Source organism: Takifugu flavidus, chromosome 21 (assembly GCF_003711565.1).
Source record: "Takifugu flavidus isolate HTHZ2018 chromosome 21, ASM371156v2, whole genome shotgun sequence".
Classification (NCBI taxonomy): Eukaryota; Metazoa; Chordata; class Actinopteri; order Tetraodontiformes; family Tetraodontidae; genus Takifugu; species Takifugu flavidus.
Window position 1 is genome coordinate 11499866 of NC_079540.1, and position 23566 is coordinate 11523431.

Below are 23566 nucleotides of genomic sequence, written 5' to 3' on the forward strand. Positions count from 1 at the left end.
CGCCCCTTAGGTGAGGGGAAAAGCTCAGATGGACACCAGCAAATGGACAAGGATGGACACGGGAACTTTAGGGACGTCTGAGTGCCGCTGCACAGAACACTGATCCTCAAAGATCTCATCAATATTGTACACAGCCTACAGCAGGGCTGAAACAGGAACCTCTGCACACACACACACACACACACAGCTGACCCCCCTGCAGTCAGGCCAGTGTAACAGTAACCCCCTGGATTCACGTGTACGCCCACGTACACACGATCCCGGTCAGCTCAGGTAATGAATACACCTGAAAATCCAGCTGTAATTAGAAGGCGATAATGAAGCCGTCCATCAAGATAAGCCGCTGTTTGGCCTCAGCGGTCCGCGGCTCACAGAGAGCGACGCCAAAGCTCACTCGGCTGTGACAAAACACAGAACAGCTGATCATTTAATAAGGCCGACAGCTCTGACAATCACACACACTCGGCGGCGGCTAATTTCTCTGAAGCATCATCCGCGTCCTCCGGTCCTCAAAGTCCCGCTTTCCTCTGGATCACATTCAGGAGTCGGAATCCAAATGTGATGCAAATAGGATGCAGATATTTCTTTTGGAAGTAAAATGAGGAGTGAATTTTTCTCCTCATTAGCATTTTTATATACAGGCATCAGAAACGCATGTATGAAGCTAAACACCTGAACATTGAACCTGAAACTTGATATAAAAATGTATTTGTGCAGAATTACAGATCAGATTTTCATCCAGTCATCAGTGTGAAGCAGAACCGGAAGATTCTGACAAAGAAAAAACATTGAATATTAATAATCTGGTTTGGCTCCTTCACACAAACAGTGGAAGAAATGAGCGAATAATCTCAATAATCCCAGAAAACAGGCTTATTGAGCCAGTTAAAAGGGTGAATTGGAGGTATAATAATATTTCCTGTCTTGGAGATTTCAGTATTTTTTGCTTTTTTTCAAAATAGTTGTAAGCATTATTTATTCAATATTTTAAACTGAGATTTAAAGGGGGGGAAACAGGGCAAATGTGAGACAAGTCAGCCATTTAAATATGATTCAAAAGAATCTTTTCAAATAGAGCTTCTTTCTCAGCTAAAAGTTACACACTGCTACTGCTCGTGGCAGCGAGTCAGGAGAACGCCGTAACCGCGGCTAATAAACACGGAGTGTGCGCCGTGATTGGTTAAAGACATGTAGCGCCGGTCAGAGGTACGGCAGAGAGACCCATTACAAACTAGGAGGCAATAAAGTGAGCTCATTTACTGCAAACAGCCTGAGTAGCCTCAGAAATGAGTCCCCTGCTGGAGATCTGGGTCGATGCACAAGTCGTAATTACACTTCTGTCTAAGTGTCTTTATGTGACCCTCTCCATTGTTTATCTTTCCGTCTTCTGTCTCAGCTGATGGATCATTTCCATTTCAGTCTGCCTCCGTGTGTGTGTGTGTGTGTGATACATGCATATGTATGTATGCGGAGGAGTGTTTTCTCCATATAGATGATGTTTGTAGAAGCTGTTTACTGGATATTGACTAATGAATGTTTTAGTTGTTTGGATTGAAGAGGTTTGTTTCCCTCCGTGGTGCTTTTATTATTCTACAGATCACCAGTCACATGATCCAACATTAAATTCCCTGTAAAAGTTTTTGAAACAGAGAACAGGCTGACTTTATGAAATTAGACATTTTCCCTGTAATACGGGCAATAAACGGAGGACAAGATGAGCGCTTCATCACCTCATCACAATAAAGCACAGATGTGCTCAGATGTGCACAGATGTGCAGGACTGAGGAGGCGTGTCTCATCCTCCTCCTGGCTGTGCTTTTAACCAGTGATGTAAATGAGAGAGAACATTAATTAACGCTCGAACTAGCATCAATCTGACCAAAGTCCTACACATTTGACCAAAGAATGATGTTACGTCACCTTTACATCAGACAACGCTCAACGGGTAAAACCAGCAGATGAAGACGGCGCTGATGAAACACTGTAATTACCTGTATGGAGGTGGGAGGAGGATCACGCCGGTTCTTAACTTTCTCCTCAGTCAACGTTCACCTCCGTGACCCACCTGAAGCCGCCCGTCCTGCTCCTGATGCACGGAGGAGTTTGCGGTGAGGTGAGCTGCCCATCAGCTCTTGGAGGGATTAGCGGGCATTCCGGCGGCTTCACACGGCGAGCCACAAACGTCTGATCAGAGAGGCACCGCTGGATCTCACCGCCTCACCCCCGGGGCCCCGCTTTCACAGGGATTAGCACACAAAGTTGCCTAAGCTCTCCCTCTACTCTTTCGATTGATGGCCATCTCAGACGCGCGCACTCGTGCACGTGCGTACAAAAGTTGATGTAAAAAGATGTTTCCATCAATTTAAAGCAGATGCCTTCACATGTATCTGGGCAACAGTGACTCAGCAGAGTCAAGTTAGCTTAGCCTATTTTAGCTTAGCAGAAGCTGTTTGCTGTTCATTTCAGTGAGGAGCCCAACCTGCAGCATAAATCCATTTTAAACGTGCACGCTAACTTCAGACACACAAGCTAAAATGAAAGCTGATGATTTGTGCCCAGACACTGACTGTGTGTAAAAAGATAGCAGCCACATCGGCGGTGAGACTGCTAACAGCTGATTGTGTGTGAACAGCAGCATTGTTCACTTTCCTCTCTCTGAAAACAGTAAATAACTCGTGCCCCTATTAAGTGTTGGAAATACTTCAGGCTGCTTCTAAACGGCAGAACACAGACGTCTAATTCAATCACAGAGCCCGAGGGCGGCCCAGGAAGCCTAACGACATCATGGTTAAGCATCTTGATTTTGTCAGAATTATAGAAAATGACAAGTGAACTTGACATGAACCAGAGAGTCGGGGTGGAATCCTCGTATTGGCATTTCTTAATCTGAGCAGGGCGGTGCCAGAAAAATCAATAGTTTCCTCCTTTTTCTGCTCACAGCACAAACGCAGCAGCACAAATGCTACAGCTGAGCCCAAACACCAGTTTTGATCCCACTCACACTAACATGAAAATTCTAATCCACCCATTGAGGTTGCACAACTCCGAATCTAATTGAATCTGATCAGTTTTGTGTGTTTTTGCCTCGGGAGCCACTGTTGTGCCTCATGTGATGCTGTGGTTTTACTCTGGTTTCCTCCCAACAGCTCTGTACATCAGCCCTGTACCTCAGGGCTCCAGGGTCCTTTTTTATTGAGCCTCTAAAAGGACAACCATCAGAATCAAACAAGTGAAGATCACTACCACGTTAAAATGGTTGTGGCTGTGAAGGACAGGAGCAAAACAGTCAGATCCTGACGAGAACCCGACCCTGGCTGGTGCTGGTCAGCTCTGCTGGAGTTTCCCAACAGGGGGAAATGTGGAAAAAGCAAAGCTCAGAGAGGAAAAGTCAGGTTCCCTTTCAGGGCAAACGTACTTTTCATCAGGCGCTATTACGTGTCTCATTCACGCTTCCTGGATTGGGTTCATGCAGCAGAACCAAGGTGCTGACAGCCGCTGATTACTCCAATAAGTCCCGCAGCTTTAGAGGAGGGGTCACCCAGAGGACAGGAATGCAGAAGGGCCTTCCTAAGGGCCCACAGTGGCCTGAGGGTTAGACCTGATGGCCACCGTCGGCCCCTCAACGCCCCCACTCTAAGCTCCCCCCTCTGCTGTCTCATTCATCTCATCTAGATGAAATCTGATAAACGTTGTTATTATATGACCAACATGTGACTGAAGGCATGTTAAATGGCACCGACACCAGAAGAATCATCAAGGTTTCATCGAGTTCATAGCAGAAAACGCGGGTTGGTGCTGATGACACCAGGGTGGGGCACCGTTTCCATGGGCCCTGGACCCGAACTGATGGCGGCAGGTGAGAGGCGGAGCCTGATCTGAGGTTTCTGCCTGTTCTCCACATCACTCCTGTGTTTGCTGCACTGCTGATGTCGGTTCACTATTAACAACTAAAGGCAGTGTTTATTTTGAACATGTATTTCATCATAAAGCCCCAAATACAAAACAAAACCCCAGAGTTAGAGCTGCAGCCTCAGTCTGACGGACACCTCCCTGTTATAAAATCCAGCACTTAGGCTCTCCTTCAAACCTCAGTGAGTAAAGAGTCTTATAGATCCGCCGTCAGAGGGTTCTCTCTCTTGATCCCGCGGAGGGCAGCGGGTCAAATTTATAGCCGAAGGCAGCTTAAGTCCTTCACAGGGATGGTAGCATAAAGACCGAAGGGCCTCCCCGTCTCCCAAACACAACCAGCTCGTTTCCACACAAAGTTACCAACATCGGCGACAACCGCCATCCCAGTTCCGTCGTTCGTGGCTGTTTTTCTCTCGTCTTTACTTAAATCCTTCCGCTGCAGTCGGTCGGCCGCCAGCTGTTTGTTCTCCGCCTTTTGTCTTTCGCGGTGGTTTTCTGCCCCCCCACCACATCCAGTGGTCATAATCAGCCACTGGCTCTCTGCAGGGCTGCTGGGGCGGCGCTGCCCGACCCAGGAGTACGCAGCTTAACGGCGTTCCAAGCCTGCCTCCCTACATCGGCATAAACAGACGCGGCTAACCCGCCTTGTTTTGTGCGACAACAGGCAGCACGTAAACAAGCTTTTGTTCCGAGCTTCAGTCTGCTGGACTTCCCCCAGACAGACTCACTCGATTATGGGGATCTGTTCCTGGGTTGTGTTTGCTTTTCGGAGGTCTGGATCCTGAAGCTAATAAATGGGGAATGAAGGAAGCGGCTCGTGTGTGATGGCGCTCCAGTTCCTCCAACACTGGCGTGTTTGTCCAGCAAGCTGAGACTAAAGTAATTGATGAGTTAGGAGCCGTGTTGTGACCAGACACTAAATATAGTGTCTGGGGCTACAACTGCGGCTTCGGACGCAGCGCAAACACAACACAAGCATGATGGATTAACGCAGGAACTGGCCCCGCCCACATTTACTGACATCATCCGCGTGTGCCATCACCAATCATCACTGGGGGTCAAGGGCAGCCAAGTTGTCGCCTTTTCCTGGTTTGTGACGCGTTGCGCGAGGACGCGATGGAGTCGTGCATCCACCTGTTTGCTCGCTCTCATCCATCAGGAACAACCTTGACCCGATCCGTCAGGTTAACGGTCAGGAACCGTTCAGGAAACATCTGCGATATCACTGCTGCACACGTCAGCACACCAACGCGTAGCCTGTCCGCTAGCCTGAAAGGTTCTGCCGCCCAGCTCATTGAGAGGTCCGTACAATTCTAATCACAGACCGCGGCTGCGGCGGTGCGCCGGGCTCGGCAGCCTCCTGCGGAGTATCTGCCGCTCGCTGAGCGGCGTGAAGCTCATTGGCTGTCTGTGAATAGGAGAACATGCGTGCAGCTTATCTCTGTGCGCAGACTCGGCTTCTCATAACCGCTGGTTCATAGACACGACTCACAGACCCACTTTAAAGAGCTCCTTTGTGGCCAGCTTAAGAACGCCACTGGTCCTCCGCCCGTTCTCCCAGTTCTGAGCAGAGATAGAATGAAGGGAAACATAGCATGAAAACTGGACTCCGCTGCGACTCTCAGCCTCTATTTGCACGACCGTTTAAGACTCTTAAAAAACCCAGCAGGAGCTCGTTCCTGTGATCATCTGCCGAAGTCTCCAACCGCCACCGTGTTTCAGAGCGTCCACATCCACTGCAGGGCACAAACGTGAGTGCAGCACTTCCTAAAGATGGAAACCATATTTAGCTCTGGAAAGTTCATGTTGGCCTGCGTTTGACTCCCAGATCTCCAGCCCCACCCCATTCTTCCCTGCCCCCACATCCCTTCCTGAGATGAAATCTACCCCCCATGCGTGGTTCCACAGCCCCTCCTCCACTCTCTTACCACCCACCTCCGCTGAAAAAGAAGCAGCCATGTTTGAAGCGAGCCGCATCTCTGCCGTCCAACAATGAGATGCTGCGCGGCTGCTTTGTGCTGCGGGCCTCTGGGCACAAACACACCGACTCCTTTTTCATTGTCTCATCTTCAAGGGGTAATAAATAAGAGCCCGGACAGCTGGACAAGCTGCTACAGGGCAGGAATAAGAATGGCACCGTTAAAAAGACCAGCCTTCAATCAAAGTCCATTCAAAGAATAGTTTGGGATTCGTCGAGACGCATGTTGTGCCCATTAAAGAACATACAAAAGAGCCATTTTCATGAATTATGGGCGGCTACCATGGAGAAGATGCTGCGAGTCGCGTTAGGTTGGGATATTTACCTCTGAGGAAAGGCTGAATCAACATTAAAATCATTCTGGCCTGGTTCTAAAAGGTGGAGTGGATTCGGAGGTTCTACGGATGTGAAGTCAATAACAATAATGGACCACCCGGGCCGTGACCCAGACACAAACCCCATCAGCACCGACACCAATCCGACCTGAGCAGGTTTTACCCCAGGTTTGTTACTCAAGGTTACTCAAACGCCGACCCGGTAGAACCAGAGACGGGTGAGTGTTCCACATGTTCTGCTCATCCAGAACAGAAAGAGCCACACGTGTGAGCAGCATCTGCCAGAGAACCAGTCAGGTCTGTAATCAACAGCAGCTGCTTATTGCTTTGGGTGGAAAATAGCAAAAGAACCATTTTCTCCTCCGCCGATTACTGTTGCACAGTTTTTAAATGTCCCCTCGCAGCTCCTGGCAAAAACTGTTATCATTCACACGTCGGCATGGTTCGGCTCTCGCCAGGCAGCCGGAGTCTCCTGATGGCTCCAGATTAGAGCGCTCGCAGTAATGACTAAGGCAGACTCGGCCTCTCATTAAACAGCTCCAGATGTGTGCCAGATGTCTGGGGGTCTCTCCTATAGAAGAGGGAAAAAAATCAGCATAAAACAACCCTGTGGCCCATCTGATCACAGCATGTAGCCGGTGTAGCTCGCAGCAGCGCCGGCACCTTTCCAAACCTGAGCCACTCTCACCAACGTGCTGCAAACAGTCGGTGAGGAATGTGCAGCAACATGTACGGGTCCCAGCGCTGGGCAGGGGGGTGGGGGGGGCTCCTGGCCATGTGAACTATGGTTGAACTGTAGGAGGGAGTGCACTCAGAGGTTGGAAACAGCGGGGGTAAAAAAACACCAGAGCCCTCTTCATCAGTCATAGCGCCCAGACAACAACCTGGCTTCCAGACATTCCTCCTCATTGTCGATGACCACTCTTCTTCTTCTCTGGTCTTGGCCCGGGCTGAATGGAGACACGCCGCCTCTCATAGACCCAACTCATTCAGTCCGCTGAAGCTCTGGAACCTGTTGAAGTAGAAACCTCAGGAAACCTCTGGGGTACCCTGGTATCCTCTCCTGGTCTTGGCGGGGCGGCTGGCGAGTGAGCGTCGTGTGTTTGCCAGACACTTGATTTCCAATCCAGAGGGTTAGAACATGGTGTAATGAGACAAGTCTGCATTATTCATACTCCACCATGGCGAGAAACCGCATGTGACCCAAATACCCCGAGACGGTTTCCAAAACAACGACCCTGGAAAACTGACAGTGACGTAAGAAAGAGACGAGAACAGAATAAATCCCCTGAAACAGCCTCCTGATGTCAGCACAGGTGGAGCCACCTCACCGGAGAGAAGCACAAATACTAAACTATCAATAATGACATATATGCGTGTCAATTCTAATCTTGGAGCTTCACTCGAGTCTTGGCTGATCTCTCCTGATCCCAGTTTTCATGCGAGAAAGTTAAAAAAACATATTAGAAATGTGTTTGTGGTGTGTGGGGAATTTTAGGGGTGTTTTTTATTTGGGGCATTTTTCTACTTGTTAAATTGACTATTTAAGTAAACAGAGGAAAAAACAAATCTCATCTTCTACTTTTTGTAAATTAATAACACTTGAAATCAACAATTATTGTGCAAAATGTTCATATTAAATATCTCCAACGACCCAATCCTGCATCTGCAGGCAGACTTTTACTGTGAAACATCCCTAGAAGGAAACTTGGTTCAAAGCATCAAATGCATATACTTATATTTGTTAAATTCGTGTTATTATTCTCCTAAAACTTTATTGAAAGAAAGAAAAAAAACTGAAGAAAAAACTGTGTCACATTATTATCAAAGGTGAATTGTAAATAATTAATAATTTCTCTTGTAAATTAAAATTGGGCTATGCAACATAACTGCAAACAACAGAATGGCAGAGTGCTCCTGTCGTTATAGAACATCTTTGATTTGAATTTTCCTTAATTTTAATAAAAACTTATCTGAGCTCCTCCATCCATCCATCATTCATCCACCCATCCATCCATCCATCATCCATCCATCATCCATCCATCCATCCATCATCCATCCACCCACCCATCCATCATCCATCCATCCATCATCCATCCATCCACCCACCCACCCATCCATCCATCATCCATCCACCCATCCATCCATCCATCCACCCACCCATCCATCCATCATCCATCCACCCATCCATCCATCCATCATCCATCCATCCACCCACCCATCCATCCATCCATCCATCCACCATCCATCCATCATCATCCATCCATCCACCCGCCCACCCATCCATCATCCATCCATCCCTCCACCCACCCACCATCTATCCATCATCCATCCACCCATCCATCCACGTATCCATCCATCCATCCACCCACCCACCATCTATCCATCATCCATCCATCCACCCATCCATCCACGTATCCATCCATCCATCATCCATCCACCCATCCATCCACGTATCCATCCATCCATCATCCATCCACCCATCCATCCACGTATCCATCCATCCATCATCCATCCACCCATCCATCCACCATCCATCCATCCACCCACCCATCCATCCATCCACCCACCCATCCATCCATCCATCCCCCCATCCATCCATCCATCCCCCCATCCATCCACCCATCCATCCATCCTCCATCCATCCATCCATCCATCCATCCATCCACCCACCCATCCATCCATCCATCCACCCACCCACCCATAAATTCCGTGTGTTTTTTCTGCTCTTGTTAATTCAGAACAACAACATAAGTTTGACACGTTGAACGTTTGGATCTTCAAACACACCAAACCCATTTTTCTCTTTGATGGAAATATTTGCCTGCTGAATATCAAATTCAGAGTTGGTGCATTAATGACACTGTGGGCTTTGTCTCCTCCCTGATGTTTACTGGTCCACCAGTGTTCCCAGGAGATGTGTGATGTTTGCAGCACAGTTGGCTCTCAGTGGTGGATCTCCCCGCGGAGGCAGCGGGGGGATCCGGCCCACTGACCCAACAACCGGCAGTGTTTGAACGGCTCCCCCAGGGACGCCGCCGAGGCCGGGATCGTGAATCCACAAATGCGAGCAGCGACGCTCATTACCTTTGTTTTCCTTTCATCTGTTGTTCCATTCCTGATGCTCAGAGTTCAGATGTGTTCACACATCTGGATCAGACGACATCAGCGCTGCTTTTGTCTCTAATGTTGTGAATAATCCAGAGTGCGGCGCAGACTGATCAAGGAAGGAGATGCCATCTGAACTCTTTTCAACTGCCTTTTCTTGTCATTGTTAGACTTCATTTGATAACGTTGCATATTTCATGTGTAAACTCGGTTCTGCCTCAGTCAGAGAGGTGAGATCACATTAACGTGCCGTGTTCTCTTCATCCTCCTCTCATCTGCAGCAACTGACTCTTCGGGCACGGGTTTCAAAACTTTTTGCACAGTTTGGAATATGAGAACACAGAATTTACTGAAACACTGAAGGAAACCTCAGCAAAAGAGAAGATGCTTGTTAATATTGTCTTGTTTTTATAAGATTAGTCCCCCATTTAAAACCACTCGGCTGGATTAGCTGCATTAATTCCTCTGAGGCAGATCCAGAAATGAGCTCAATCAAATGTTGAGGATGAGAAACAGCCATAAACCTAACTGGCGGTGGACAATCCTGAATTCACACGACCGTGTTACAAGAGAGGAGGAAGCCAACGAGATCGGCCGGAGGGCAGTAAAACCCGATGAGCCGCTCACACAGGCGGAACGATTGCAGCCCAACACTCAGTTTACTGACGGAGCGTCAGCAGGAAAAAGATGTGGAATAATTCTTCTAATCACTGATAATTGAATAAACTGGGAGAGTCCGTCAGTCTGTCTGACTGTCTGTACTCACCCACAGGAGACGGCGTGCTGCCGCTGCTGGACGGCTGCTGGATTTGCAGCCTCTGCGGTGACGGTGGCGGCAGCTGCGGCAGGGAGCTGATGATGGACGGGAACAGGAAGGGATACACCCCCGGTGAGTAGTGCCTGATTTGGACCAGCGGGGGGCTGCTGCGGGGCTGAGCACGGCTGGCGGTCTTCATCACAGCAAAGGGCCGATGGCGCGCTGAGCACGGAGCGAGCTGAGGTTTGGGGACGCTGGGAGGCCATCGGGCGAACCCTGGCAGAGGTTAGCGTGTCTGGAGCCGGCGTGGAACCACCTCAGCACTCCAGAGATGCATGGTGGAGCGTCCTGGTGTAACCCGGGTCAGAGGTCAGAGGTGTGGTTCGCTAACCCTGGAACACAGAGACACTACAGGTCAGTGTGGAGCTGGAGACGGAGCAGAGGACAAAAGCCCTGGTGCTGCGCAGAAGGTCCATATGAAGACGGCTTCAACCACAACCAGCAACACATTCATCATTTAGACAGTCAGATCATGCAAGTTTCACCAACAGGTACAGTCCAGGAGCGTCCTGCTCTGCCTGCTGATGACTCTGGATGGAGGGGAGCCCACCGGGCTCCTCTGAGAGACTCTTGCAGCTACACTTGGTTTTTCATGTAGCACATCAGGCTAACATGGTTTGCGTAGCAACCAGGAAAGCTCAAGAGAGTAAAGTGAAAGATTTCAGCCTAATGATTCTACTCAAAGAGTGATGTTCATGATCCAACACCAGAGTCAACAGGTTCTGGTAATAAGATGCAAAAACAAGCTTAAACACAGAAGCTTTCCAAGAGGTTCTCAGTAAAAGCACCAGCTTATTAGGACGAGGAAATGAGACACTCGGAGGGGTATCCTGCATCTGAGTTCCTCTCAGAAAATAATGAGACTGTTTAGTTGGAGAACAAACATCAGCTCCAACTGCTGCAGGAAGCTGGAAGAAGGTGCCACTTAGATGAAGGTCTCCTGCTCCTGTTTACCACTCTCACTGCAGCTCCAGCACATTCAATGATCACCCCACACTTATAAAATGCTGCAGCTGATGGTTGGAGAGAGCGAGCATCAAAGGACCTTCAGCGTCTCCTGGAGGTGCCGCTTTTGGACTGCAGATTTCAGCTTAATGACGAGAACAGAGTGAAGTAGCAACACATGTGCAGAGGTGAAGAGTGGGGCTCTAATGGGAGGAAATGTTGAAGAGGCTGTAGGTGGAAACAGGAGGCTGGATTCTCCTGGGAATACGGGCTGGGATGCTGGTACTGAAACCCAAGTTTCTGCGGTCTGCTGCTGTTCGCCAGCTCGTCGCCGTGTCTTCTGCATCTTTTGGTCCAAACAATCTGCCTAAAGAAAACTTCACGTAGTTTGGAAACAGTAGGCGAAGCAGCGCAGGAATAATTCATGAACCTTAGTTTAAAAATACAACTCAGGCACCGCGACAGAGCAGCAAAAACAGGCAAGGTCATATAGAAATGACAGTGTGATGGAGGCGCTCCCTCTTTTCCAGGGGTCGTCTCTCCCGCTCCTCTCAGTCGGTTTCAGACGTTCACGCAGCAGCGAGAGAGGTCAGACGATAAAGTTCAATGACGCAAACGTCAGAGTGAGATTTCATTTCACCAGGCTCGTCTAAACGTTCCTGAGGTTTATTCTGAACCTGGAGCTAGATCCAAAATTCCAGGACACCATTTTGTGTCAGCTATCAAACAACATCAGCATGATGACAGAAACATCTGTGTGCGATCTTCTCAGATACCTGAGATGGACAACAAGCTCAGAAAAACCTGACCCATGTTTCCGCCCAACCTGCTCAGCTATGCTAAGCTAACTGAACTGCTTGGCTGCATTTATCTGAACCGCGGTGACCGTGGGTCCGCCCCCCCCTCTTCTCTTCTCAGTCTCTCCTCCGTGGATCTTTGATGGATGGACGCTCCGGCCACGCCGACCCCTGACATCTGGATCACAGCCGTGATGACCGGGCCAAGTGGCGCTAACATGCCTCAGAGAAAGGTCAATAGAGCTGAATGGCGCTACAGATATCGACAGCGCCATCCGTCTGCAGGCGGCGGCGGGGGGAGGCGGGGGCTGAATGTGCATCAGTCACGCTCAGATCAATTGCAAAATTATTTCTGCGTCATTTTCAGTTGCAGGGGAATCAAAGCGTGCAGCCTCGGCACCCTTCAGGTGCAAGATAAGACAGAGCCTCAGCTAATCAGACAAACCGCACAAACACATTAGCTTCATTATACATACAGCAGAGATGAGCCCCCACTCCCACCCCCCCACCCCTATGTGCATTATTCATATGCTACATGAAACTGGCTGCTTCAGTGCGGTCGGCGTGCGGGGGAGCCGCGTGTTTCATGTCGAGCAGCGAGCGGCTCCAGCTGGGAGTCTTGGGACCCGTTCTGAGTATCAGGTGGGTTGAAGACACGACAGCACAGCTCTGCTGATGAATGCACGCAGCCCTGGTCACACACAGGCAGCGGCGGAGAGACGTACACATGAAACAGTTCAAACACACACACGCGCAGCTCAAAACAGGCTGCTCACACTCATTACTGCTCACACTTTCCCCTGGAAACTAAGAGGAAGGAAAGGTGAAAGAGCGATAATCAGATACACGCAGACTCTTCAGAGAACTAGAATAATGATAGAAAAAGGTTGTTTTTCCACTAAAAAAAACCAACTGTTGGGCAGCGAAGGACGCAGGGATGACGAGAAAGTCCGAGTTTGATCAGTTGATGACCCAAACAGGACCCAGAGATCCAGGATCCACCACAGGAACTAATATTGAGATCACCAAATGAAAGACGCAGGCGAAGGTTGGAGTTCTGGTGCTGACGTCTCGCTGCAGCCGAGGAGAGGAGAGGAGAGGAGAGGAGAGGAGAGGAGAGGAGAGGAGAGGAGAGGAGAGGAGAGGACGTGGGACGTGGGATGTATTCTGCAGCAGACTCACGTCTCCAAACACACCTCTGTGAGTGTGAGGTGTCCAAACGGAGACGGTTCCTGTGGGTGTGATTATCTCCACACAGCAGCGCAGAGAAAACGTCTGAAAGCTGCTCCTAATCATGCTAAGTGTGACGGAGCGCCGCGGCCGCTGGATGCCGGGCTCACAGGTACACACGTATGGCGGCGGCGATAACTTCTGAAGGATACACTGTTCCACGCCGTCGAGCGCTCCGTCACAGGTGTGATGGGTGGACGGACGTGCTGCAGATGTAAGCGCTCCCATAACGGACCCGTGTAAACTGCCTTTAAAGGGAGTTCAGGCAGGCGGGAAGCAAGAGGACGTAAAGAACATCGTTTCCAGTTTATACGTTTGTTGTCATATAAACGGGACAAAACTCAGCAGCTTGAGGACCATAAATGTCGTCTTTGGTGGATGGAAACGCTCTTCTTCACCAGGAGGATGGTTTGAACTGTGTGACAGTCCTTTAACTTTGGCCGTTTGCACTTGAAAACTGAAACATTGTCCACTCTGAATACATCTAAAATCATTTTATGGTTATAGTTTATGTAGCAAGTATAAAAACACGCAGCTTAAAGCGACCAAAATGATCTGGTAATTGATGCCACCCGCAACAATACGGCATTTGTCCTTGGAGAACAGATGAAATACAGATGCTTTGAGACACATTTGGTTTAAAAAAGTGACAGAACGTCACTTTCGATTTATTTGAAGCCAAGTTTAAAAAGACTGGCTCATTTTCAGCTTTAAGATGGCCCACATTAGGAATGCTAACTGATAGCTTGTCGGTTAGCTTCCCTAACTTTGTTCTCGTGCATCTGACTTTTTCCAAACCCGACCGGGCTTCAGCGCCGGACCCATCAGGACCCAGCAGACATGTTGGCAATGATTTCCCTAAATTCCCTTGGAGCTGCTCAGGGTTTCTGTCTGCTCGTGTTTGTGGTGGTAAAGGAACAATATGTGCTGGAATAAACTGGACTGAGCTACGTAAACAATGACACAGCGAGTAAATAGAGCCTAAAAATCTGCGGAAAGTCTCATTTTAATATGCTCTGAGTGCTGATCCTGATTCTCCAGCTTCAGCTCAGAGCATCAACATGACCAGAATAAAGGAAGGCCTGCTCCTGTCAGGATGCTGACATTTAATATTTTGAGCATTATATTCTCAGTCCAGCAGGGTCATTACATAATGGTGTAATTATGGGGTTTGCTATGAAAACCGGCTGAGGGAAGCGAGCTCTCCACTGAGATGCTAATAAAGAGCGCAGTGGAGTGTTAACACCAGCTCTGAAGGACGTAAGCCCCTTTCAGGTTTGAATGGAAACACTAAACTGCGAGCGCAGCTTCGTCCTCGGCTGTTTTCATAAACTCGCCGCCACCCCGAGCTGTCTGTCCCCTCGCTGAGCCTGGAGCCGAGCCCGGCACAATATTGTTTCATTTCTCAGCACAGTTCCAGAGGAAAGCGGCCTTCTCTCCCTTTATTTCAGCTGTACGCAACAATAAACGAGCCCGATCCTTCACGTCCCGTCTGCACACCTGTTTTAGACGTTCACACCTCCAGGCAGTCAAGGCTCATCACCTCGTTTGTGTACGATGTGAGAGCCACCCCCCCCCACCCCCCCAGCCTCCTGGTGTCTGCTTTGCATGGAAGAGCCCGATCCTCAATAGCGCTGTTGTCCCGATTAAGCTCCATCCGTCCAATTAGCTCTGCCTGCTCGTGAGCTCCAGCAAAACATCCCCCAGTCTGAGAAAGTGTTTGGCTGATTCTTTCCTTCAGGGGGACGAATTAGAAGCAGATTATCGCCAAGGGAAGCAGGCTGAGGTAAACAGGTGACTCTGGCATCAACATCCCATCAGAGCAAACAAACACCAACCTTTCAGGTCGCCCTCGACCCGACCAGACGCTTCAGGAGGGGAGAGAAGGGAGCAGATTCCCACTGAACAGGAGCTGCGTTATTAATACTAATGAAGAATCTGGTCAGTGAATTTAAGAGACGTGAAGTTCCTGGAACCTCAACCCCCCTCCTCAGTGGGATGGTCAACATCTGGAGGACAAACGTTCCAGAGATTTTTAAATGCATCATAAAATCAATTTAACCCAAAAGCACAAAAATGATCTCACCAACATGTCAACAGTCTTTTACTGCAGATTCAGGCTCCACATCAGCAGAATCTCTCTCTCTCTCTCACACACACACACACACACACACACACACACACACACACACACTCACACACACACACACACACACTTTGGGGAAATTAAAGCAATGTTAGAGTAGCTCGCTGAGCCGACTGTGACTAACATTTATGCTCAGACAGCATCTGTTTATTATCAGAGTATTAGCAACGATGGTAATAATAAGGTTTATAAAAGCAGCGTCTGATTCTGTGGCTCCATTTCCCAAACTCAGACCTGTTTTTTTCCGTTAATCCCCTGCAGGATCCACAAACAACACAAAGATCCTTGTTTATTCCATGTTTGTGCTGGCTTTTTTAGGGATTCTTCTGGATGTTTTGCATCTCTACGCGAGGCTCTTTTGTCCCTGCGGCTGCTAAACAACAACCAGGTTCCTTTACAAATATTTTATATGCAAATGATGACGGGATAAATAAGAAACACTTAACAGGACAAAGTTAATAATGAGATTATTTTTAGAGGGAATGCTGATAAAGTTTGAAAAGTTTAAGGTTTAAATATTTATGAATGTAAAACTGTTATTTATGACAGCTTTGTAATATTTATTTTTAGGGCTTTAGACTCTTTAATTGAGCCGTTGTCAGCGTGGGAGCTGGTTTACGTCCTATTTTGGGACACAAGGCGCTCATTAAGATGGATGCACAGACAGCAGGAAAGACTACAAACAAATCCTGGAAGCCAATATTCCTGCACAGGAACTTTCAGCAGGAACCATTCGTCCCTCTCCAGAGGAACAGGAACTCCATGTTGCAGAGATGAAGAGCTTTTTAAGGTTCCACCTGCCTGCAGCTGTGGACGATACTGCATTCTTCTATCTGTGAGAGCGCTTGTGCTCCGAGACAGACAGAGAACGATCAGGTCTTTGTGAGAACATCTGGCACAGATGAAATGATCAGATTTGACTGGAACATCAGTACAGCGGAGGAGATGCACAGAATGTATAGATCCCACTAATCTGAGGGGCTCCAATCAGAGGAGAAATAATTGTTTGACAACTCCCGTGAAAAGCAGCTGAAATGCTGCAAGGTGATTTTATTGACCAGGAGAGAGAGGGATGTGGCCACTGCACTGATGACATTAGTCAAAACATTTGCAAAGTGAATCCCAGCCAGCAGAGGGATGTTTTAGTTTCCGTTGTTTTTTTGTTTTTATTTGGATTGATGATGGAATTCAGAGGGAGGGGTCTATGCTCGTTACTGCCTCTCGCCACTAGGGGGCGACCATCATGATTTGGGTGCATGTGTTCATGATAATTCTCCTGCTTTACTACTCCGATCTAACATTTTTTAGATGCTTTAGATCCATGTCAGGAAGTGCAAAATGCAGATGTTCTACAAGCCGAACAGCTGTTCCACGTCATTTATTTCAATAATACATTTAAACAAATTCAAGGTCAACTTTAACAACAACATCTGTGGACTATTTGCATTGAGAGTCATGCAGGAAACGCGAGTGAAAAAGTCTGTCCAATGCTCCTGCAGGAGACCCCATGTTCACACATCTTTGTTGCAGTAACGACATTAGTGGTAATCATGCAGCACATCCGTCAAACCGAGTGAAAAGCTCCCGGATCAACGACACCCTCGCTGCTCCCCTTTAAACAGATGTCACGCCAGTTATCTAAATACGTGCAGGATGTCCTCAGTTCATTAGAATTATTTGCGTCATGATAATTCCATCTGTCTCTCTTGGTTCTTTGAGTTTGTTGAGTCATTTTCATGCCTCATTTATGATCTGCAGGCAGCTGCAAAGCCCCCGAAAATCCCCTCATTCTGTCAGCGAGTGACTCACCGACTCGACAGCACACTTCATTTGGTGATCATCGCGGCCATCATTATAGGCCAAACAAACAAGCGCCGCAGTGAAATGGATTAGATATGCAGGGAAAACTGGGCCAAGTGGGGGTGGGGGGGCGCTGTGATGAAGCAAAACAGCAAACGGAGAACAGGGGAAACGTCCTCTGAAGATGTCAGCATGGAGGAATTAGAGGCAAAGACAAGTCCATCGGTTCTGATTCTGCATGGAGACGAAGACAACAGGAAGTGGTTCAGATCAACGGCTCCGGTGAGGGAGGAAGAACTGCCATCAAGCACGGAAAAGCACAGGGTCGCCCGACTGTCACGCCTCTCCTCGTCTCCCTCCGTCTCCGTCTTTCATGTCGTTTGCTTCCTTTCCGTCCTCGTTTCCTCTGATGCCAGAAGTACGCAATTCACGCAGGAGCTGTGAGGAGAGCGGCACCAGAGCGAGCGGCAGAAGGAGATTAACATACAACAGACGAGAGAAAAGGAGCTGCATTCATCAGAGGCTCGGGTTTTACAGCAGCCGACAAGCTACAGACACACCCATCCTCCACGCCGGGCCGGCGGCGGTGGCGGCGGCGTGACCAACACGCTGGTTTTGTAAAGATTTTTACACAGGCAAACCTCGGTTACCAAAACTGATTACAGGAAGCAGCTCAGCCTCAGGCTGTCCGGCTGCCTGGTCCGTAAACTTTCATTCTGGTTTTCTTGCGTTATAAGCCCTATTTTCACTGATCAGCTCCGACCAGAACGCGTGCTGGTCACTTCCTGCCCGCAGCATCAGTTACGTTTCTGCCTCAGACATTAAGCTCATCGTGTGCGTCACTTCAGGGTCAATTCTAAAGTTTAAATCTCTCATTTCCAACCATTCTAAGCAGAAGCACGTCGGAGCGGTTGGGATGTCACATCATGATTATTTGATCAGCTCACGTCGACAAAAATCACATCAAAGACATGAAAGCATGATGTTGCCTCCAGGTTAGAGAATAGTTTTAATAATTCACAATAAAGCTGCATTAAACAAGAAAAACAAACACACTTTGCTGTTCAAATCTGGAATGTGGATCTCTGCTCAGTGCACACCCTGCCGGTGGTGGAGGGGGCGAAGGAGAAGAAGAGGAGGCAGCAGCAGAAGGAGCCTCTGAAGGATGAGCGGCGCAGGTGAAGCATGCAAATGTTGCGGGAAGCAAACAGCTTCATCGCTCTGGTTTTTGTCCAGGAATCTGGCGCGTGCAGCTCCGCCGCTCCAGCCCACTGACTCATAATCCATGTCGTCTTTCATTTAGCGGCTACAGCAGTTGGCTTATTGCGATATGGAAATAAGAGGAGCTGATCAAAGCTCTCCTCCCCTGGATGAGCTCCTCATCCGTCTCTCCAAGGACTCCCAGCCTGCCAAGAGCCGCAGCTCCTAATACAGACGTTTCAGCCCTACCAGCCGCCGTCATTAAAATTTCATCCTGACACTCGTACGTTCCTGCGAGCCCAGCAGGCTCCGCTGCACCCACCTGACTCAGGCTGGCTCCTCCTGACGGAGCAGAGATGGTGGATTTAGGACGGCTGAGTGGGAGAGTGAAGGTCTGAATCACCGATCACAGATGGCAGCATCCACTCCTGACAAGGTGCTGCTGCTGTTTACACCAGGAGAGAGAGGATGAATGGACGGACTGGTCAGACTGGGACAACCTCAGCAGTCCAGGTGAAGGTCCCACACCTGCAGTTCATCCTTCAATAACTGTTTTATCTAAATTTCGACCAGGCATCAAAATTCTGAAGAGACCGACTGTTTTAACAACTAAATCCTGCGGCAGCAAAAACTCACAATTCCCTTTTCAACAGTTTTCACCGTTGTTGTTGTTGGGGGGGTTTGCTTTGATTAAAACTACCTCTATGCAAATTGTGTGTGTGTGTGTGTGTGTGTGGGGGGGGGGGGGGGTCAGCACTGCTACACCCTTGTGATTGTATTTCCATCTTTGCCCCTGTAGTTCTTCAGGCATTCGGGCGCCGCTGCTCCTATTGTCATTCAGCAGCAGTGTCAGGACGGGGGTGGGGGGGTGTCGGGGGGGATGTGTCATCTGCCAAAACTGTGTTCTAGTACGATACAGCCCGTTTAACCAACTTGACTGGAAACAATTGATTTTGTCCATTTTCACAGAGAGCAGCAGGAGGCTGAAGCAGTGGAGGGGCCTGAGAAAAAGAACGTTAAAGAAAGAAAGCTCTGTCCCCCCAACCCAGCCGAGTCAGGTGTGTGTGTGTGTGTGTGTGTGTGTGTGAGATCAGTCAGACCATCAGAACCACCTGGTTCACAGGAAGAGCTGTGAGGGGTGGACTCGGGACAAGAAGATCTCTACAGGTCTCTACAGTAGATCCTGCTGATCCCAGGACGTCAGGTTGTTGCAGACAATCAGAGCCATGACCCACACAGCCGAGCGAACCGGGTCACAACCCGCAACCAGAACCGGCTCTGGAACTGGGTTTTCGCTTCACAAACGGTGGAGTAAACTCAGCGACCACAGACCTCAGAAAGGTCGGCGAAACGTCATTTATAAAGTAGCGCCGCGGCGCCATTCAACATCACGCGCACGAGGCGGGGGAGCGATACTCATTATGAGCCGCGTCAGAGCGGCGAGAGAATCAATGCAACATGAAACGTTCCGGGAGGAAAATGATGAACGCGCCTCCTGGAGACATCTATACAGCCCAGCGAGTGACGGCGACGCCGTCGATGCTCCATCAGCAGCAGCCGTGCGCTCGCTGCACTGCCCGATTTAATCTGCATGAGCACTGATGGCGCTCCATTGTGCAATCCTTCATTAAATGGCAATAACAGGTTATCTGGTAATGATTTCCCCTCCTGTAAATGGATGTTTCTTTGTCCGGCGAAGGTCTCTCTGGAATAACATCCACACAATGCCGGGCATTGTCCTGCAGGGTGGAGGCGCGCCATTGCGTACGAAGCGTTGATGTTTTTAAAGAGCATGTGGGAGCGCGTGACTGATTTGTGGGGTCTGCGTGGAAAAGCAAACAGAAAACAAAGATGTGAACTTCCTCGGTCAACTGGGCCGTCTGCACAGTCATGAGATCTTTGTGACCTTGAGCACCGAGTCAGTGTTTCCAGGTCAGCGGCCAAACACCCGCTTGACACCGTTAGCGCGCCAGAACGTGTTTTCTTTGACCCACAAGCATATTTTCTGACAGGTGTCAGAAACTTTTTCTTCCCATTATAGATCCAAAAGTATGAAAGACTCATTTTTCCTGTCAAAACAGCACAGTTATTATAAATTTTAACTACTAATCGCTTTAGATGAAACATTTTATTTAGCAATGAAAGACCAAAACAGGAGAAGTTGTGAACAAAAAGAAGAGATTTCCTTTAGTTCGTTGCTGCTTTGGCTCTGATAAAGTGAGCAGCACTGAGAAGTGAAGTCAAGCGCGGCTCCAGCTCTTGATGGTGGGATAATCAGCCTCCAATCCCTCTCCTCTTTGATAGAGACCTGCAGCCCCGGGGCCTTGATCCAGTCTAAGAACACTCATTAAAACTGCAGCCGAGTCCAGTCGGGCTCCAGCACATCACGTCCTTCGCAAACTCCAGCTGGAGAGGGTCCACGGGGACCCCAGCCGAGATTATGCGTTTGATTCAGCGCTGCTTTGTCCTGCTAAACGACCTTAAACTTTGTGTCTTTTATTGTGAAGGGAAATGATTGTGATGTTGTAAATCTTTGAAATCCACCAACATCTTCCCGCCAGCCTTTAAACAACAAACAGGACACGTGGTGCTGAATTTGTTCTGCTCTTCTATTCTGGCTCCATAAGCAACAAACTGAAGGTTCTGAAGAAGCTGCCGTGATAATAACCTCCACAGTGAATGTTCTTAACTACATTCTACCACATTTGAATTAAACATCCCAATTTCCTGTTTCGATGATCCACCGCGACTCATCGGCTACGCTAAACAGGATCACTCGGAATAAAACCCATGGAGAAAGGCCCGGTTTACCCGGAGCTCGTTTGTGCTCTCATATTCATGCGTTGCAGCGGACGACAGGAGCACGAGGTCCAGCTGAGCGCTGGATCTTCAGCAGCAGCCGGGATCCCGTCTGCAGCCCCATCCGCTCCTTCGCTGCAGCAGCTGCAGCTGCAGCTTACGTCCCGCTAGAATATTATGAAACTGACCTCATTTCCCAGGCTCGCTGCAGGCTGCGATATGGCTCCTTTGTACTTTTCATTTTAGTCTAAATAATTGATTCAGCCCTGCTTTCCCACAAAATACCAGCCAGTGATGGACCCGGAGCTCCCGCTGTGATGAATTCAAATGGATAAATATGTAATAGCTGTTGTCTCAACCTAGTCCCAAACTCTTCCAAAATCCAATTTCTGTTCATATTAGAGGAGCGCCGCATCCATCCATCCAGACAACTTCCAGTTTTATTTCAGTGATTCATAATTCAAGAAGAGAACCGATGCTCATGTTTCCGGACACGCTGGCCCGACCAGACTCCCTCACCCAGGCCCAAACGCAAACACCATCCAGAGCAGACAGACAGAGCACCTCGGGACTGTTCCACATTCTGTTTGACACCTCCGGTCTAGAACTGGAGCCCAGAGTGTGATGAAAGATTCAGAGCGGGATCCAGGCTGCGAGAGCGGCGGCTGCTCCCGTGATAAGGGCCCTCCTCCTCTAATTAAAGCCTGTAAGCCGCCGCTGGAGCAGCCTGCAGTGAGAAAGTGCTGGGACGGCTCTTTGAGGGAGCCGCTGAAATATTAAGACGCTGCTGACAAATGGAGGCTCAGGTGAGCGCTGGGCTGTCAGCCTCTCTCTCCCATCATGCCTTGCTGCGAGGGCTTACCGCTGAAGCAGGCCGAAGGGCTCTCAGCCGGGCTCAACACTTAAACAGCCACGCTGGGGTAAAACGGATCCTTTCCTGCCTCCATCACAGCAGAATCTTCCTGTTCAGCATAAAACCAGCCTGAACAGGTGGGAACGTTCGTGCAAAGATACAGGTCATCAAAAACTGATCTGAGATCTGCAGAGGACAGAACGCGTAATGAACGACCTTCCGTTTTATCAACGTATCAGGAGACACAACTCCAGGACTTTTGAAACCTGTTATTCTATTTTCAGCGTAATCACCCCATTAACTATTCATTAGTTCATTTTAGAATCTGAGCCACAGGTCCAACAGCAGCTAATGCGCACGCTGGCAACATTTCTACAAAGAAGGTCAGAGTCGCTGGAGGTTTGACGGCTGGGCCTCGTCCACGGTTCTCCAGGCTGAAGACATTAACTGAAGGCGTGATTAAGTCCACACATTAGCAGCGGCGTGAGCGAGCACGCGTGCAGCAGGCATAAGTGGCGCGGCAGCACCGTTAGCTCCAGGCTAATCCTGCTAATGCGCGCGTGGAAATAGGAGCGCGCTGTTGTTTTTGACCAAGGATTCAAACGGGGAACTTTCAAGGTCTTCGTTTTTACTGCTGAACTTTGTTGCTGACTTTAGTTTGCAGATCTCTAAAATAATCCATGTGTTTATCTTTCAGCTGCACATCATTCCGAGCCCGTTCGGAGTTCCCCCTGATGAAGAAATACTTCAGTTACACATGAAAAAGCTGCAGCCTCGGGGAGTTTCTGGATGCTTTTGCATTTTTTAGCTCTTTCAGGAGACAGAAGTCGGAGCCACTTGGAATATCTGCAGCTTTGTGAAACCATAAACTCATAAATCCTTTTGTTTGTATTTTGCTTCTTTTATTTTCTGTTTATTTTCCACAGTGCCCTCGATGTGTCAAGTGAGAAAATGTGCCCGGGTGAATCCAGTGAATACATTTCTGAGAACTCCTGGGAGGGATTGGAGGAACAAATTCCCGGGTGTGGAACAGCGGGAGATTTCTGTGAACTTGTGTCTACCTCCTGCTGAACTTCATCTCACTTATTTACTTTCATATTCAGCATCGAACATCTTAAACAAAAGCCTATTGGTCTATGCGCAGCCGGAATTACAGTTTTTCCAAAGTATTCCTCATTTTGCCACCTTAATATTAATGTACCCATGAAAAAAGGGACTAAATCTGTCACACCCCCCAACATCAACCCCAACACTTCTTTATTTCAGCCTCCATTAATCTCTTCCCCTCTTTCTCTGTCTCTTATCTCTTTTCCTTCACCACTGACCCGCGTTTCACTCCGGCTGGAAGATTCCCATTAACAGGAACTGAATCTTTACAGTCTTTGAAACTCTACTCGCCAGGCTCAGAAATTAGGCCGTTTAAAAAGGCTTCTAAAAACACTGTGTAGTCCAGAACGGAATGTCAGCGATGGCTTCCACATGTGCTGAAGGCAGATCAAAAGATTTTCCAACTGCAGGGAATCAAATCAGTTATGGTGGTTTATATGGAACCGTATTAAAAGTCCTGATAGGGAGTCCTGAGCTGTGGCTCAGGTGATCACAGGTGCGTGTGTGTGTGTGTGTGTGTGTGTGTGGTGTGTGTGTGAGAG

The 23566-nt window shown here is 48.7% G+C and overlaps 1 protein-coding gene across 3 annotated transcripts in view; it reads right to left on the reverse strand.

The window, feature by feature from the left end:
* Window positions 1–23566, reverse strand: part of LOC130518438 (retinoic acid receptor beta-like) — a 66045-nt gene that overhangs the window by 33299 nt on the left and 9180 nt on the right. For all 3 annotated transcript variants that reach the window (XR_008948029.1, XM_057021043.1, XM_057021045.1), the window contains exon 2: window positions 10097–10479. Coding sequence is in view for 2 of the 3 variants with exons in the window: in XM_057021043.1 (XP_056877023.1) it covers window positions 10097–10286 (190 nt within the window). In the remaining variant the exon portion in view is untranslated. The remainder of the gene's footprint in view (window positions 1–10096; window positions 10480–23566) is intronic.